This window comes from Diospyros lotus, chromosome 1, assembly GCF_014633365.1.
Source record: "Diospyros lotus cultivar Yz01 chromosome 1, ASM1463336v1, whole genome shotgun sequence".
NCBI classification, from domain to species: domain Eukaryota; kingdom Viridiplantae; phylum Streptophyta; class Magnoliopsida; order Ericales; family Ebenaceae; genus Diospyros; species Diospyros lotus.
The window spans coordinates 21,330,847-21,346,889 of NC_068338.1; the positions used below are offsets into that span (position 1 = coordinate 21,330,847).

At 39.3% G+C, this 16,043-nt stretch overlaps 1 protein-coding gene across 4 annotated transcripts in view; it reads right to left on the minus strand.

The window, feature by feature from the left end:
* The window catches only part of LOC127804836 (Holliday junction resolvase MOC1, chloroplastic), a 78,652-nt gene that overhangs the window by 10,992 nt on the left and 51,617 nt on the right, over window positions 1–16,043 (minus strand). For 2 of the 4 annotated variants that reach the window (XR_008023750.1, XM_052341876.1), the window contains exon 4: window positions 13,722–13,853. Coding sequence is in view for 1 of the 4 variants with exons in the window: in XM_052341876.1 (XP_052197836.1) it covers window positions 13,722–13,853 (132 nt within the window). In the remaining 3 variants the exon portion in view is untranslated. The remainder of the gene's footprint in view (window positions 1–13,721; window positions 13,854–16,043) is intronic. The other 2 variants (XR_008023753.1, XR_008023752.1) reach the window with 2 other exon arrangements.

The window sequence follows — 16,043 nt, forward strand, 5'->3', positions numbered from 1 at the left end:
TGAAACCATTCTCTAAAGTTTCTCCCGTTTAACCTATGTTGGGTGATTTGCAAGGTGTTGCTGTCCAATGACAGGGTGTTGTGAGACACCACAGTCGCTGGAATTGAGGATTTCTGAAGAGTCGAACTATTAGATGATTCCGCTGCAATTGGAGCTGTATTCCCATGGCCTTGCGGATCCATCTGTCTTGGATCGTGAGGCTAGATAGAGTCGAGCTTTGATACCATGAGCAAATTTTGTTCTAAGGGTATAACACACCCGAGAACTTCAACTAAGTTTGTAGAACTCAAACTTGTTAATTGATTCAATGAATAGACATCTATTTATACAAGTTTTAAGCTATCTAATCCTAATATTTAGGAGATAATATACAACAATAAGATAAACTATAATAGAACTTTAAGCAATAAACAATAAAAGATAACAATCAAATCTAATCCTATTATTTCTCCTGATTTCTAGGAGTTTCAATCTTCAAACTTTTTGCTTATCTTTCCAGCACTTTAGCAGTCTTCTTTATCTCTTTGTAACACTCCTATTTCACTTAGGACTCTCCAACAGATGGTAATTTCAACTGTCATCACCAAGCATCCCATTGGAATTGCTTCAAGCAGATGAGTATTGCCAATAACCAACTCAAAAGAGTATCCTCCCCCTTATACAGTTTCACTGGAGAGACTGTTCCAATGGTCGAATTGATTCAGCTGCCAATCATAATGGGCTCCGAACCTCAGAGCACAACGTGACAGCCTAGCTTTATGGTAGTTAAAACCCCCTCGCATGCATATAATGTGATCTTGGGTCGCCCCTACTCAATGACACGAGGGCCGTAGTCTCCTCCTGCTATCTATTGATGAAGTTTCCTACTACAGGACTGATTGTTAGACTTTAAAAATTGTAATGTCTCATTCATTTTGAATCTCACGCACTATAATTGTTAAGTGATGTAAGACCTAGGCTAGACCATGGACATAGGCATATTTGACTGAACCATGTCAAAAAAGAAAGTGCTTGTACATACTAATGCATTACATTACCATTATATGTGCATCATTTATTTTATTTCCCAGGGCCCAGAAAAGATTGCACAATAAAAAAATTGGCTCGTTGTCTCACCCAAGGGCCAGACAACGCGATTGGCACAATTGCTCCACCAAAACAATTGGCCCCTTGTCCCGCCTAACGACCCGACAACGTAGTTCGCACAATCGCTCCGCCAAAACAATTGGCTCGTTGTCTCGCCTAATGGCTCGGCAATGCGGTTTGCACAATCGCCTCATGAAAACGATTGGCTCATTGTCTCGCCTAATGGCCCGAGAATGTGGTTCACACAATTGCTTCATCGAAACAATTGGCCTGTTGTCTCGCCTAATGGCATGACAATGCGATTCGCACAATTGCCCCATCAAAACGATTGGTTTGTTGTCCCGCTTAACGATCTGACAATACGGTTCGCACAATCACTCCACCAAAATGATTGGCTTGTTGTCCTACCTAACGGCCTAGCAACGCGGTTTGCATAATCGTTCCCTCAACATGATTGGTCCATTGTCCCGCCTAACGGCCCGATAACGTGATTCGCACAATAGCTTCATCAAAACGATTGGCCCATTATCAACTAGTGTGTATTCACTAATTTAGAAGCCAGGCGAGCTAGGCTAATTTCTGGCAGTTCGCATTCACATTTTGCAATCGAAGCAAGAAGCGTTGTTGTAGTCGAACAAGGAAGGTGAAGCAAAGTTGGTTGATTGTGACTGTGATAGGCAATTTACAGAAGCGATTTCAGTTCTGGAAATCTAGTGACGTTGGAAGCAGCTTCGACGAATTTAAAAGCCAAATCATAAACTTCTACAACCATCAATTCTCAATTCTGGAGAATTCCGTTGGTTGCATCACTATCGCTCAAGGAAGGCGAGCAACCCAAGGAATTCCAATGGTGAATTCTGACGATCTGGCGGAATTTCGGTAATCTAAAAGATTGTTTGACTTTTGGAGTAATGGTGAACAGTGGTGAATTCCACAGCAGCTCCTTAGCCTTCAGTTTCTTATTCTTGTGCAATTTCGACTATTTCGGTGAAATTTGGGCATCAAGACAGAGAAGCAACTAGGCAATTTTTTGGTTGAATCTTGGAATTGATTTTGACGCATGAAGAGGTGAGTGTCGGCTGATATTTGAGGCTTGGAAATTGAAGGCGACGTGGCCAATTGGTTCCAATCTGTTTCTGAAGGCAAAAAAGACTGTTCTCTTAGCCGTGATGAAACTAACAGACTTCAATTGCTGCAGTCGTGATTCAGGTTCTCTTCCACAAGCAGTGATTTCAATTGAAGTCTAGGTTGTGAGTAAAAGGGAAACAAGAGATTGATTTTGGCTTTGAAATCTAGTTAACCTTGTTCGAGTTGAAAAGGCGAAGAAGAGCGAGTGCCCTTTGAGGCGAGAATCAGATCTATTGCCAGCAAACATCTCATTCTACTGGGGAATTGAAGGTCGTTGAGTGTTGTGAGGTGATTGTCTATCCTAGGTGATTGCTGTGAAGCAAATATCAAAGAGAAGTGTGGGATTTAGTATGTACAGAACTCCTACTCGATCTTCGTAGTGTCTTGTTCGTGAGAAGTCGACCATGGGAAGCAATCCACGCATGGCGTCTCAATTGCAACAAAAGAATGATGCATTTTTAGTTGGATACAACATAAATCATGAGGAGTTTGGCCTGAAGTATCAGACATGGGAAAGGAAATTAGATAATTAGGTCAGCAGAATGCGTGAGGAGATCAACAGTGTTATACGCGAGATATAAAATCTTTAGATGAAGCCATCTAAAATGTATCAGGTCAGCCTTCCCGTTGAATTCTTCGATAAATTCAAGAAATGTTTCAGATGATTATCGCAAAAATTTTAACCAAGAAGAGTTCCTCAAAATGGAGTAGCCGAAGGAGCAGTCAAGATGGTGGAAAACTGATTCATTGCTGATCTCTGATTTTGGGTAGAAGAAATATTATGATTTAGGTGGAATTGATGAAGAGGGTGACTGTAATGACAGTACTGGCAGCAATAGCCGCAATTTCGAAGGTTTGATCCTGTTGTGGATATCAAACCAGGTCAGCAAGAGACCGAGTCATCAGGAGCCACTATGGGATGAGCTGGTCTTCAGTAGAGAACTGGTCTTTAGTGATGGAGCTACTATTTATGCTTATTTTCAGGAACTTAGTTAGTTTGTGATTTAGTTTGTTATGCAATGCAAATAATCAGCATGTAAATCCTATATATAGGTCATATGCTAGTTGTTTTAAATAAGAAGGAAACACAGTTTGTGTTGTGTGTTTCCAGCAACTTGTGTCTACTTAAGTTTCTTCAAATCTAGTTTACATTTAAACCAACAAACTGGTATCAGAGCAGAAGTCGATGGCATCCAATCTTGTGCAACTCCATATTCCGGTGTTGAAGAAGGACAACTATGAAAAATGGTGTATTCAGTTCAAGGCACTGTTTGGATCACAAGACTTGTGGGACATTGTCACCATGGGTTACACAACCTACTGATGAGCAAGAGGCAGCATACACGGCTGAGCAAAAGAACAATCTCAAAGAGTAACGAAAGAAAGACAAGAAGGCTCTCTTTTTCCTCTACCAAGGACTGGAGCAAGATGACACGTTTGAGAAAATATTTGAAGCCGCCACAAGCAAAGAAGTATGGGACAAGCTGGGAGTTATCTACAAGGGAGTAGATCGTGTCAAGAAAGTGCGGTTGCAGACATTAAGGGCTGAATTTGAAGCAGTCCACATGAATGAAAGTGAGACAGTGACTGATTATCATTCCAGATTAATTGGAATTGTGCATCAGATGCGCAGAAATGGCGAAAAACTTGAAGATGTTTGTGTGATTGAAAAGATGTTACAGTCATTATCTTCCAGTTTTGAGCATGTGGTTACATCAATTGAAGAGTCAAAAAATCTGGACATCACGAGTATTGAAGAGCTTCTGGGCTCACTCCGAGTACATGAAGCTCGTTTTCGAAAAAATATTGATGCAACGGTTGTGGAGCAGGCTTTACAGACGAAGCTTGTGATTGATAATCGGAGTAGTGGTCGAGGAAGAGGGCGTGCAGGTTCAAGTCCACGAGGGCGTGGGAATCGTGGAAGAAACTCACAGTACGGTGAGAGGAGAACACAGGTACAATGTTGGAATTGTAACCAGTTTGGACATCTCTTACGATTGTCCAAACAAAATTGGTAAAATGGCAAATTTTGCTAAAAGTTCAGCTTGCTTGGAGGAAGAAGAACCAACCCTATTGGTGGCTGGAAGCGAACCATTAGAAAGTGGAATGGTTTGGTATTTAGATATAGGGGCTAGTAATCATATGAGTGGAAGGAAGGAATTTTTCGTGGAACGTCATGAAGCTTCCTATGGTACTGTCAGTTTAGGAGATGGGACCAAGCTATTTGTCACTGGAAAAGGGAAGGTTGCTGTTACACAAAAGGATGGAGGAATTGCATTGCTCACAGATGTTTACTACATTCCATCTATGAAAAGCAATATTTTAAGTCTTGGACAACTACTGGAAAAGGGGCACACAGTTCATATGGAAGGTAATATTCTTGAATTAAGAAATTCCAAAGGGTTGTTAATTGCACGAGTTCAGAAGGCAAAAAATAGAATGTTTCCTTTGACACTCAACACACCATTTGAGCAATGCTTGAGTAGTCATACTGAGAATGAAACAGAAAAGTGGCATCTTCGTTATGGACATCTTCATGTTCATGGTCTTAAATTGTTGTCCAAGGATGAACTGGTGAAGGGATTGCCCAGTATGCATGAACTCAACCGCCTATGTGCCACATGTGTGCTTGGAAAGCAAGTTAGACAACCATTTCCTACTACAACCACAAGGAGAGCAACTATGCCATTGCAATTGGTTCACACAGATATTTGTGGACCACTTGAGCCAGAATCAATTGGAGCTTTCAAAAGATTCAAGGTCCAAACTGAAACTGAGAGTGGATATAAACTCGTTGTTATAAGGTTTGACCATGGAGGAGAGTATACCTCCAATGAATTTCAAAGTTTTTGCAGAGCACATGGAGTTCAGCATCAGCTCACTACTGCCTACACTCCACAGCAAAACGGGACAACAGAAAGAAAAAATCGCACCATTCTGGACACGACTAGGGTACTTCTCAAAGAAAGATGCATGCCAAAAGAATTTTGGGCCGAAGCAGTAGTATGCTCAGTTTATCTGTTGAACAGGAGTCCCACCAAGAGTGTTCAACATAAGACACCTCAAGAAGCTTGGAGTGGAATTAAGCCAAGTGTGAGACATTTGAGAGTTTTTGGCTGTGTGGCTTATGCACAAGTCCCTGACTCCCTGAAGCTAAAAGGAAAAAGCTTGATGATCGTGGACTAAGATGTGTATTTGTGGGATACAGTGAAGAGTCCAAAGCATATAAGTTGTATAATCCACTTGAGAAGAAAGTTGTGATCAGCAGAGACGTGGTATTCGATGAGGACACTGCGTGGGATTGGAATTTACGTGGAGGACAAGTGCAAGAAGAAGAGGTAGATATAACACAACAGCTGACTCCTACTCCAACAGTGCAACAACAAGAAGGCGAGATGGATTTGTCTCCAAATATTGTAAGTCCTGTTTCTTCTTTTCCATCACCAACTCCACATATGAGAAGCTTGAATGATATATATGCAGAAACTACACCAGTAGAGTATGATGATGAATTAGAGGTGAATCTTTTGTGTTTGTATGCTGATCATGAACCACTGAGTTTTAAGGAGGCAAATAAGAGTGAATGTTGGAGGATAGCCATGAAGGAAGAAATAAGAGCACTGGAGAAAAATGATACATGGGTTCTGACTTCACTTCCACCACAGCAAAAGGCCATTGGAGTCAAGTGGGTTTTCAAAATTAAAAGAGTAGCAGATGGAAACATTGATCGTTACAAAGCGAGACTAGTAGCAAAGGGGTATGGGCAGAAATATGGGATTGACTATGAGGAAGTCTTTGCACCAGTGGTCAGGTTTGACACAATAAGGCTGATTATCTCTCTGGCAGCTGCACAAAATTGGAGGTTGTTTCAACTTGACGTAAAATCAACATTCTTAAATGGAATTCTTGAAGAGGAGGTATATGTACAACCACCTGACGGATTTGTTATTTCAGGAAAAGAAGAGCAAGTTTATCAATTGAAGAAAGCATTATATGGGCTTAAGCAAGCACCAAGGGCTTGGAACTCACGGCTTGACAACTACTTAACTGGAAAAGGATTTGTGAAGTGCACATATGAGCATTCAGTTTACACCAAAGAAGGAGGTAATGGAGAGTTAATGACAGTATGTGTTTACGTTGATGATCTTCTTTACACAGGAAATAGTGAAAAACTGTTTGCACAGTTTAAGAAAGACATGTTTCAAGAATTTGAAATGACAGATAATGGACTTATGTTATATTTTTTGGGCATTCAAGTTCAACAAAGAAGAGATGGAATTTACTTGTCTCAAGAGAAGTACATAAAGGAGTTGCTGGAGAAATTTAGAATGAGTAATTGTGGCACTGTCAACACTCCAATAGCGACAAATTACAAGCTGTCCAGAGAAGGGGAGGGAGAAAAAGTTAATGTTTTACAATATAAAAGTCTGATTGGAAGCTTGAGATATCTCACTATAACAAGACCGGATATAGTATATGGTGTGAGCTTGCTAAGTCATTACATGGAGACACCTAGAGAAAGTCATTGGCAGGCAGCCAAAAGAATTCTAAGATATGTTAAAGGAAGTATGAATCTTGCGCTGCATTATGGCTATGGTGAAGTGTTTGAGTTGATTGGGTATTCAGACAGTGACTGGGGTAGAGATCCAATTGAGAGGAAAAGCACCACTGGATATGTTTTTTTTGGGGCATCAACAGCATTTTCTTGGACATCAAAGAAGCAAAGTATTGTAGCTTTATCTTCATGTGAAGCAGAATATGTAGCACTGGCGTCCACAGTGTGTGAAGCTATTTGGCTTAAGAATTTGCTTGATTCACTGAAGCATTTACAGGAGTCAACTACAGTCTATGTGGATAACATGTCTACAATTAAGTTGGCCAAAAACCCAGTTCAGCATGGAAGGAGCAAGCACATTGATACAAGGTTCCATTTCATCAGGGATCATGTCAAACAGGGAACAATTAAGGTAGAATACTGTCATACACTTGAGCAAGTGGCTGACATATTCACTAAACCATTAGCCTTCAAGGACTTCATGAGGATAAGAGACATGCTGGGCATGAAGCAAATTCAAAAGGGAGACAAGGACAGTTCAAGCAGACCTAGTTTGGAGGAGAGTGTTGTGGATATCAAACCAGGTCAGCAAGAGACCGAGTCATCAGGAGCCACTAAGGGATGAGCTGGTCTTCAGTAGAGAACTGGTCTTCAGTGATGGAGCTACTATTTATGCTTATTTTCAGGAACTTAGTTAGTTTGTGATTTAGTTTGTTATGCAATGCAAATAATCAGCATGTAAATCCTATATATAGGTCATATGCTAGTTGTTTTAAATAAGAAGAAAACACAGCTTGTGTTGTGTGTTTCCAGCAACTTGTGTCTACTTAAGTTTCTTCAAATCTTGTTTACATTTAAACCAACAGATCCAGGGTGTTTGGGCAAAAGGCGAATTAAAGGAACACCTCGATTCCTTTGGAAAAGAAGTTCTTGATGGGGATGTTCCAAATGATAATCACAAAAGTCCAAAACTAGAACTGAATGATGTAGTCAGTCAGATGACAGGAATAACATGAGGCAACAAGGAATTTTTGGAATTGGAGAGGAATTCTGCTACTGTGATTGAGAAGTTAGAAGAAGAAATATCACCTCAAAAGGCAATTACTGAAAGGCTGCAAGAGGAAAATGGGGAAGTATTTGATGAGGTGATTGACGAAGCCAAGGCCAACTCGTTACCCCTGGTGACTAGTACATGGACCGAAGCATTTGGTGGTCTCTTGGATCAAAATTCTGTAAGAAATAGAATTGATAGTGGAGTTCCTAAGGATACTATTCCATTGTCTTTGGTTTCGGATAATGTTGAGGATTCCTTAACTAACAATAAAGTGAAGACAACACCAGTAGGAGAAAGTCTAGTTGATCCTAAACAGTGTCACTGTGTTGCTGCCATTTTTGAAGATGATGAGAAGAGAGGAACATATGTGTTTCAGAATGATCATCATTTGAAGGCTTTTGGGTTGTAGGGTTCAGCTGCTAACTTTGACAAGGAGCAACTAAATTCTTTAAGGGCACTTGATGTGGACCAATTGATGGGTTTTGGCATCATATTGGATCCTCAGACTATGGGTACCAGCAATCTTGATTGGATAGCTATTGTAAACCCAAGGGAAATGGTCTGTTACACCTTGGAGGTAGATGCAGCCTTGATTGCAATTGTTTGTAACAACTTGGGGTTTTGTTCCAGTTGATGAGAACATAAGGGCAAAGAGGAATAGGCCTAGATGGAGAAAGAAAGAAAGAAGAATAAACTAGATAGAGAGAGCTGGTATTGGATGAAGAGATAGCAGCACAATCATTGTAAGTTCTTGTCAGAATCTAATTATGACAAGTGATAATTCTCCTCAATCCGAGAAGAATTAGGGAAAAATTGAGGAAGAATAAAGAAAGAATTGAAGGAAAAGGGAAAAGAAAGAGAGAGAGAAAGAGAGAGAATTGGCAGGAGAGAGAATGTGTGTATTGATAATTCTCTAGATGATTTAGGAGAGTGGCATTAGAGCTATATATATTGCTCTAGCTCACCCTTAGGCGCCAAAGGCCACTTGCCCAATTACAAATATTTGAATTCAACTTGTCTAACTGCCTAACCAACATTCCCGCTTATTTGGAAATCCGAGATGATGAGATAACAAGCTATCTTATGATAAAGATAGCTTATGGAAGAGACACAACCACATGGAGCTAATTGAAGATAAGGATAAGGAAGATTGAAGTCCCAAGAGATTATAGGAGCTGATATTATAAGAGATAATATGCAACAAATAATAAAGATAATGTACTCTAATTAGCCTATCTCTAAGTAGTTGTATATCCATAACATATTTAAGTTTAGTTAGGATTCTATCTCTTGTACAATAGCGTTAGCAACATAGAGTAAATCTGTATAAATAGGCAGTCTCCCATGAATACAATTTAACGAGTTTGGTTGTTTCTTCCAACTCGGTTCTCCTAGAAGTTGCAGTCCAGGGTTGCTTAGGGTTTGTTCATGGTATCAGAGCTTGATTGATCCAAGCCTGAAACTTTCGAAATCATGAATGACTCGAACAAGGAAAGTGCAGTCCACACAACTGCCGAGTCTTCCAACCCACGAACAACAATTCTTCCAGGCGCTTCCTTATCCACCAAGAGCCACACCTTGTAGATTACACAGCATTGACCAAATGGCAGGAACTTCCGGGAATGGTTCCAATCGGTTGTTTTGGTAATCAAAGGCAAAGGTAAGTATGGATATCTGTCGGGGGAAGTTACTGCACCATCCAAAGATGCTGCCAATTATCAAAGATGGGAGGCTGAGGACTCCATCATGGCGTGGCTAATCAATTCAATGGAGCAAAAGATTAGCCGAACTTACCTCTTCTACAAGACTGTTAAGGAAATATGGGATGTAGTCCAAGAAATATATTTGGATCTCGAAAACACAACTTAGTGTTTTGAGATTAGGTTGGCTATTCGAAACACTAAACAAGGTCATTCTAGTGTGACTAAATACTATAATACATTGCTTGAACTATGGCAGGAGATGGATATATTTTATGATCCAAACTAGGAGTGCAAAGCAGACAACTTGAAATACAACAAAATGTTGGAAAAAGAAAGGGTTTTCGACTTTCTTCAAGGCCTAAATTCAAACCTTGATGAAGTTCGTGGTCGGCTTCTTGGCACCAAACCCCTTCCTTCACTCTGAGAGGTCTTTGCAGAAGTAAGAAGAGAAGAAAGCAAAAAAAGGGTAATGCTCACAGCCACCAATTCTCATACAAGTTCAGCCTTCGCAGCAACAAAAAGGGAAGAATTTTCAAGGTATAAACCATGGTGTGAGCATTGCAACAAGCCCTTTCACACCAAAGATACCTGCTGGAAGCTACATGGGAAATCAACAATATACTCCTTCTAAACCATTTTACCTAATTCATAGTGATATTTGGGGCCCAACAAGAATTTCAAACTTGATTGGTGCCCGATGGTCTATCACTTTCATTGACGACCATACAAGGGTGTGTTGGGTGTATCTTATGAAAGAAAAATCTCAAGTCAATACCATTTTTCAAAGTTTTCATAAATTGATTCAAAACATGTTTCAATCCTCCATTTGCATTTTTAGGACTAATAATGGTCATGAATATTTTTCTCACCCCTTAACCCAATATCTTACCACTCATGGGATTCTTCATCAAAGCACTTGCCCCTATACTTCTCAACAAAATGGTGTAGCTGAGAGGAAAAATCGCCATATACTTGAAGTGGCTAGATCTCTAATGCTTACTAGTTCTACTCCAAATAGGTATTGGGGAGAGGCGGTCCTCACAGCCTCTTATTTGATCAATAGGCTGCCATCCAAGGTCCTAAACTACCAAAACGCCTTGAATCATCTTGTATCCTTCTACCCTCATGTTCGCATCATAAACTCTCTTCCACCCAAAGTCTTTGTCTGCATTGTGTATGTCTATCAAAACACCCCTCGCCATCACAAACTTGACCCAAAAGCCCTTAAATGCATATTCATTGGCTATTCTCCTACCCAAAAAGGCTACAAATGTTATTGTCCCCTATCACAAAAATTCTTTATTTCTTGTGATGTGACATTAGTTGAGAATGAGTTCTACTATTCTAGTGACTTGGTACAAAGAGAGGAAACTCATTGGGATCCCACAATCTCACATCTCTTCCCTCCTTTGTGTCAAAATCCTAACCTTGATGCCGCTCATCACCCACAATATGTTCCTATTGAATCAGCCAACATTGACTCTTCCAGTCTACCTGCCCATCAACAAGCTGAGCCAATGGTGACTAATTCAGGAGGGGAAGTTTGCCTAGAAAAATCCATAGAAGAAAAGGCATAAAAGTTTATTCAAGAAGACCCAAAAATCCTGTCCTCAACTCGACCAATCGTTAGAACCAGAGGAAGGTCCAACAATTGAGGGGAATACCACAAGTCACAGTGATCTAGACATTCCCATTGCTATCCGGAAAGGGGTAAGGTCATGTGTAAAGTACCCCATCTCAAATTACATGTCATACTCCAAATTATCCTCACAATTCAAGGCATTCACCACGACTGTTGATGAGGTGACAGTACTACGAAATATTTATGAGGACCTGAAAGACCCAAAGTGGAAGGAAGCTATTAAAGAAGAAATGAAAGCCCTGGTTGAAAATCACACATGGGATATGGTTGAAATTCCCAAAGATAAGAAGATTGTAGGCTGCAAATGGGTGTTCCCTATCAAATATAGATCAGATGGAAGCATAGACAGGTAAGGCAAGGTTAGTGGCCCAAGGATACTCTCAAACCTATGGAATAGACTAAAAAGAAACATTTGCCCTTGTAGCTAAATTAAATTCCATAAGAGTATTACTATCTATTACTGTAAATCTTGATCAGGAATTGTTTTAGCTTGATATAAAAAATGCTTTTCTCAATGGGAAATTAGAAGAAGAGGTATACATGAGGATTCCACTTGGGCTTGAAGAAGGGAAAGATGGCAAGGTATTTAAGTTATAGAAATCTCTCTATAGGCTAAAGCAATCTCCAAGGGCATGGTTCAATAAATTCAGCACTACACTCACTAAGTTTGGGTATACACAAGGAGAAGCAGATCATTCTCATTGTGATATCATCATCACGGGTGACAACACTCAGGAAATTGCAGCACTCAAACAGAGGTTATTGGAGGAATTTGAAGTTAAAGATCTTGGAACTATGAAATATTTCTTGGGAATGGAAGTGGCCAGAAGAAAGGAAGGTATCCTGATTTCAAAAAGAAAGTACACCTTGGATCTCCTTAAGGATTTAGGTATGCTAGGTTGCAACTAAGGTACACACCTCCAGAAAGAAATTGGAAGTATCTTGTAAAAGATGATGATCCTGCAATTGATAAAGAAAGGTATCAAAGGCTAGTTGGAAGACTGATTTATCTCTCTCTCACTCGTATTGATATTGCCTATGCAGTGAGCATCGTGAGCTAGTTTATGCACTCACCAACTCAACAACATTTAGAGGTAGCATATCATATTTTGAGATACCTAAAAGGGACACTAGGAAAAGGGTTATTGTTCAAGAAGGGTAATGAACGAGGGCTAAATGCTTTGCTGATGCAGATTAGGCAAGGTCTGTGATTGATAGCCGATCAACCTCAGGTTTTTGCACCAAACTATGGGAAAACTTGGTAACATAGAGGAGTAAGAAACATACAGTGGTGGCACGAAGCAATGAGGAGGCAGAGTTTAGGGCAATTGCCCAAGGTATTTGTGAGCTTATTTGGCTGGTGAGACTGATGGAAGACATGAGAATGTCCTTGAAATTGCTAACATACCTTTATAGTGATAGCAAATTAGCTATAAATATCATCAATAATCTTATACAGCATGACTATAGGACATACAAAGATGTTCTCTCTGAATTCCCTCCCGTTTCCCTTTGCTTTCTCCCTAATCTCTTCCTTTCTCTATTCTGTTTGCAACTCTCCCTCATTTTTGTCAAATTCTCCCTCCAATCCTTCTATTCTTAGTCTTAATTCTCTTGAATCCTTTTGAATTCCAATCCAAACCCTAGGCTAAACCCTAAATACACGACAGGCAGAGACGTTCTCTTTGGTCATCCAACCTCCCATCGGATGATCGACACGTGTCATCCCCGACATCCTCGGGAATCGTTCCCTATAAATACCCAACTACAAAACTCAAAAAGGGGACTTCCACATTCGGTAAATTCTAGACACTTAGAGCACTCTTATTGTTTCTCTGGGGTAATTACTTGATTCACGTACAGACTTAAGCATCAGAGGGTCATCGTGGGTGAACTTCCCTGCGAGCCTTATAACTCTTTTGTTGGTATGAACGGTGAAATGAAGGATCTAATCACAACATCACTCCCTCTTGAGAGACTTCCAACTTTTTCTAGAGCTTCAAACTTCCTTCCTGAGAGACTCCTAGTTCTCTCTGGGAGCCCCATACCTTATTCTCAAAAGACCTTCACCTCTTCTCGAAAGCCCTTTGTTCATGAAAAAGACATCACAAGGAGTGGAATCTCTTTCAGCGAGCAACAGAGAACCACAGGATTTTCTCAGCGGCCTCCTTTCTCTTGGTCGCCCAATTCCTCTCAGCAACACAATTCCTCTTGGCAACCTTGATCCTCTCGGTAGCTTCATTTCTCTCAGTAGCCTTGGTCCTCTCGACAACCTTATTTCTCTCGGCAGCCTTGGTCCTCTCTGCCACCTCATTCCTCTCAACTGACTCAACTCTCTCGAACACCCCACAACTCGTCCCACATTATAAATTCTGATTGTTGTATCTTTGGCAACAACAATAACAAAAAGAAGTTTAAAAATGTAAAACATATATATATATATATATATATATATAAACAACAATTACACATGGATGCATTATTTTATATAAACATATATACAAACAGAATCAAACATCAGACAGGCTTATGCCTGTGAAACATCAAGCACACCTTACTTGAGCAGTTTCCCAAGAGTTTAAACTCATTCTTCCATACAAAAGATGGCACTGGAACAACAGAAAATCCTGAGGCAACTAACATACCAATCCAGAGTCCATATCCAAATCCCCCGCTCCACCATCCCTTGCAAAAGAAAATAATATTCAGTCTTCACTATGATGAACTTTTATGGCAAAACAGGGAGAAATAGTTATATGCTACAAATTTCAGAAGTCCAAAATAACAAATTTGAAAGAGCTAGAACCTTCTTTCATTAGAATATTAAAACAATAAAAAAACTTTCCTAAGATTGGAATGCCAGGGGAGTCCTTGAGCAGATTACTGCAATAGGAAAGCTATAAACATCTTGCAAAGTATTTGCCAGAATTTAGGGCCTATTCTGATGTGCTAGTGTTCTTAATTTTAACTTCATGTTTCAAATATCTTTTGAGTATTGTTTCCAACATTCAAGAAAAAAGAAAAAGAAAAAGAAAGTACTTGAAGATTGCAGAAAATAGAATTTGAACCACAACATATTTCCACTAGGAAAATAATCTAGAAATAAAATTCAAGGAAGCAATCGTGAAAAGTGTAAACAACAGTTGTGCATAACAATAACTTTGTACAAAGTAGACATAACAGCATCCCACTTTAGTTGCAATGTGAGACTTGATCTGGACTTCTATCAAATCAGTGACTTTTGCCTTGTAGCTTGTGCATGTTGAATCAGTTAAGTGAATTTGTGTTTATAGATTTAGAAAAAGCTTATGAGAAAGTTCTTAGGAAGTCTTGTGAAGGGTCTCAAAGAAGAGAAGAGTTTGGATTGCTTATATGCAGGGTTATCAGAAACGTGTATCATAGAGAAAAAGTACGTGTCGTAAAATAGAGTAGATGTTGAGATTTTTCCAATTATAATTGGATTTACATCAAGGGTCTGCATTAAACTATTATTCAGATATCTTGGGTCTGCATCTGACTTTTTATGTGAGAGTAAAATTCTATTAAAGCTTAAAGGAAAATTTTATAAGATAGTTATAAGACCAACTTTGTTATATGACACAATGTGAGGCAGTAAAACACCAACATGCAAAATATGAGCATAACATAAATGAAGATTTTCTAGTGAATGTGCTGCTATAAAAGGGAAGATAAAAATAGAAATGCAGTTATTTGCAATAAGGTCAAAGTGGCTCCAATTAAAGATAAGATGTGCGAAACATGACTAAGATGGTTTAGTCATGTGAGAAAAAGACCAAAGGAGGCTGCAAGAAGAGTGGATGAAATGGAACAAATCCTTGGCAAAAAAAGGTAGAGGAAGACCAAGAAAAACTTGGTGAGAGACTCTTAGGTTTGGTATTAGTTATAAGAGCTAACCATAGATAGAAATGTTTGGCAAGCTAGAATTTATGTAGATGACCCCACATAGTAGGATTAAGGATTGATATGTTGTTGTCTTTAATTTGCATGTAGTATTCCAATATTTATATATATATATATATTTATCTTTTTGTCATTTCGTCATTTGCATGTCTCTCTTGCTAAGTTGCATGCAGTAAATGATTTTGCTATTTACGTTTTCATTCCTTGAAAAGGATGCATGTTGGAGCATTGTAAAACCATGATATGTCTTTTCACTTTGGAGTTAAGCTACAAATTATGTGTAGGTGCCAATTTAAGGTTGTCAGCTTACACACTAATATACTTTTGAATGTTGTTTGGCTATATAGATATGTAACATCCTGCACTTATATTTGAGGATTAACCCTGTGTTTGGCAGAGGGATCGGGTAGAGAATAGAATAGTACACAATGGAATGGGACATAGAGTAAAGGAAGTACTGTAAAGTTTGTTATCCTTCCATTATTTGGGAAGATTGAAATGTAATTGAGCATAATATAACTTTGTTTGGATCAAGAATGGAAGGGGATGGAATGGTAAAAAAGAGAATAAAGTTACAATTATACCCCTTTATTTTTAAAATAAGTAAGCAAGTTCTTAAATTTAATAATAAGGATAACGTAGAAGAACAATAAGAATATTAATAAATATTTTTCTTTCCCACTCCTTCCCAAATTGGGGTGTAAGGAAAATAGGGGCACAAAAGGTTTCATGTACCCTCCCTCCCCTTCCATTCAATTATGAAAACCCCATCCAAACAAGGGAAATAGTCTCCCTTCCCCTCTTGTCCAGTCCCCTCTCTCTCTGTACCCTCTATCCAAACATAATCTAAAGGAAGAACAAGGGTGAAGTGAGGGTCAAGAATTGACCTTCTAATTGATTGTAGCGGGAAATGATATGCAGGAATGAAGAGTCCACATTAGTCGACTTTTGATT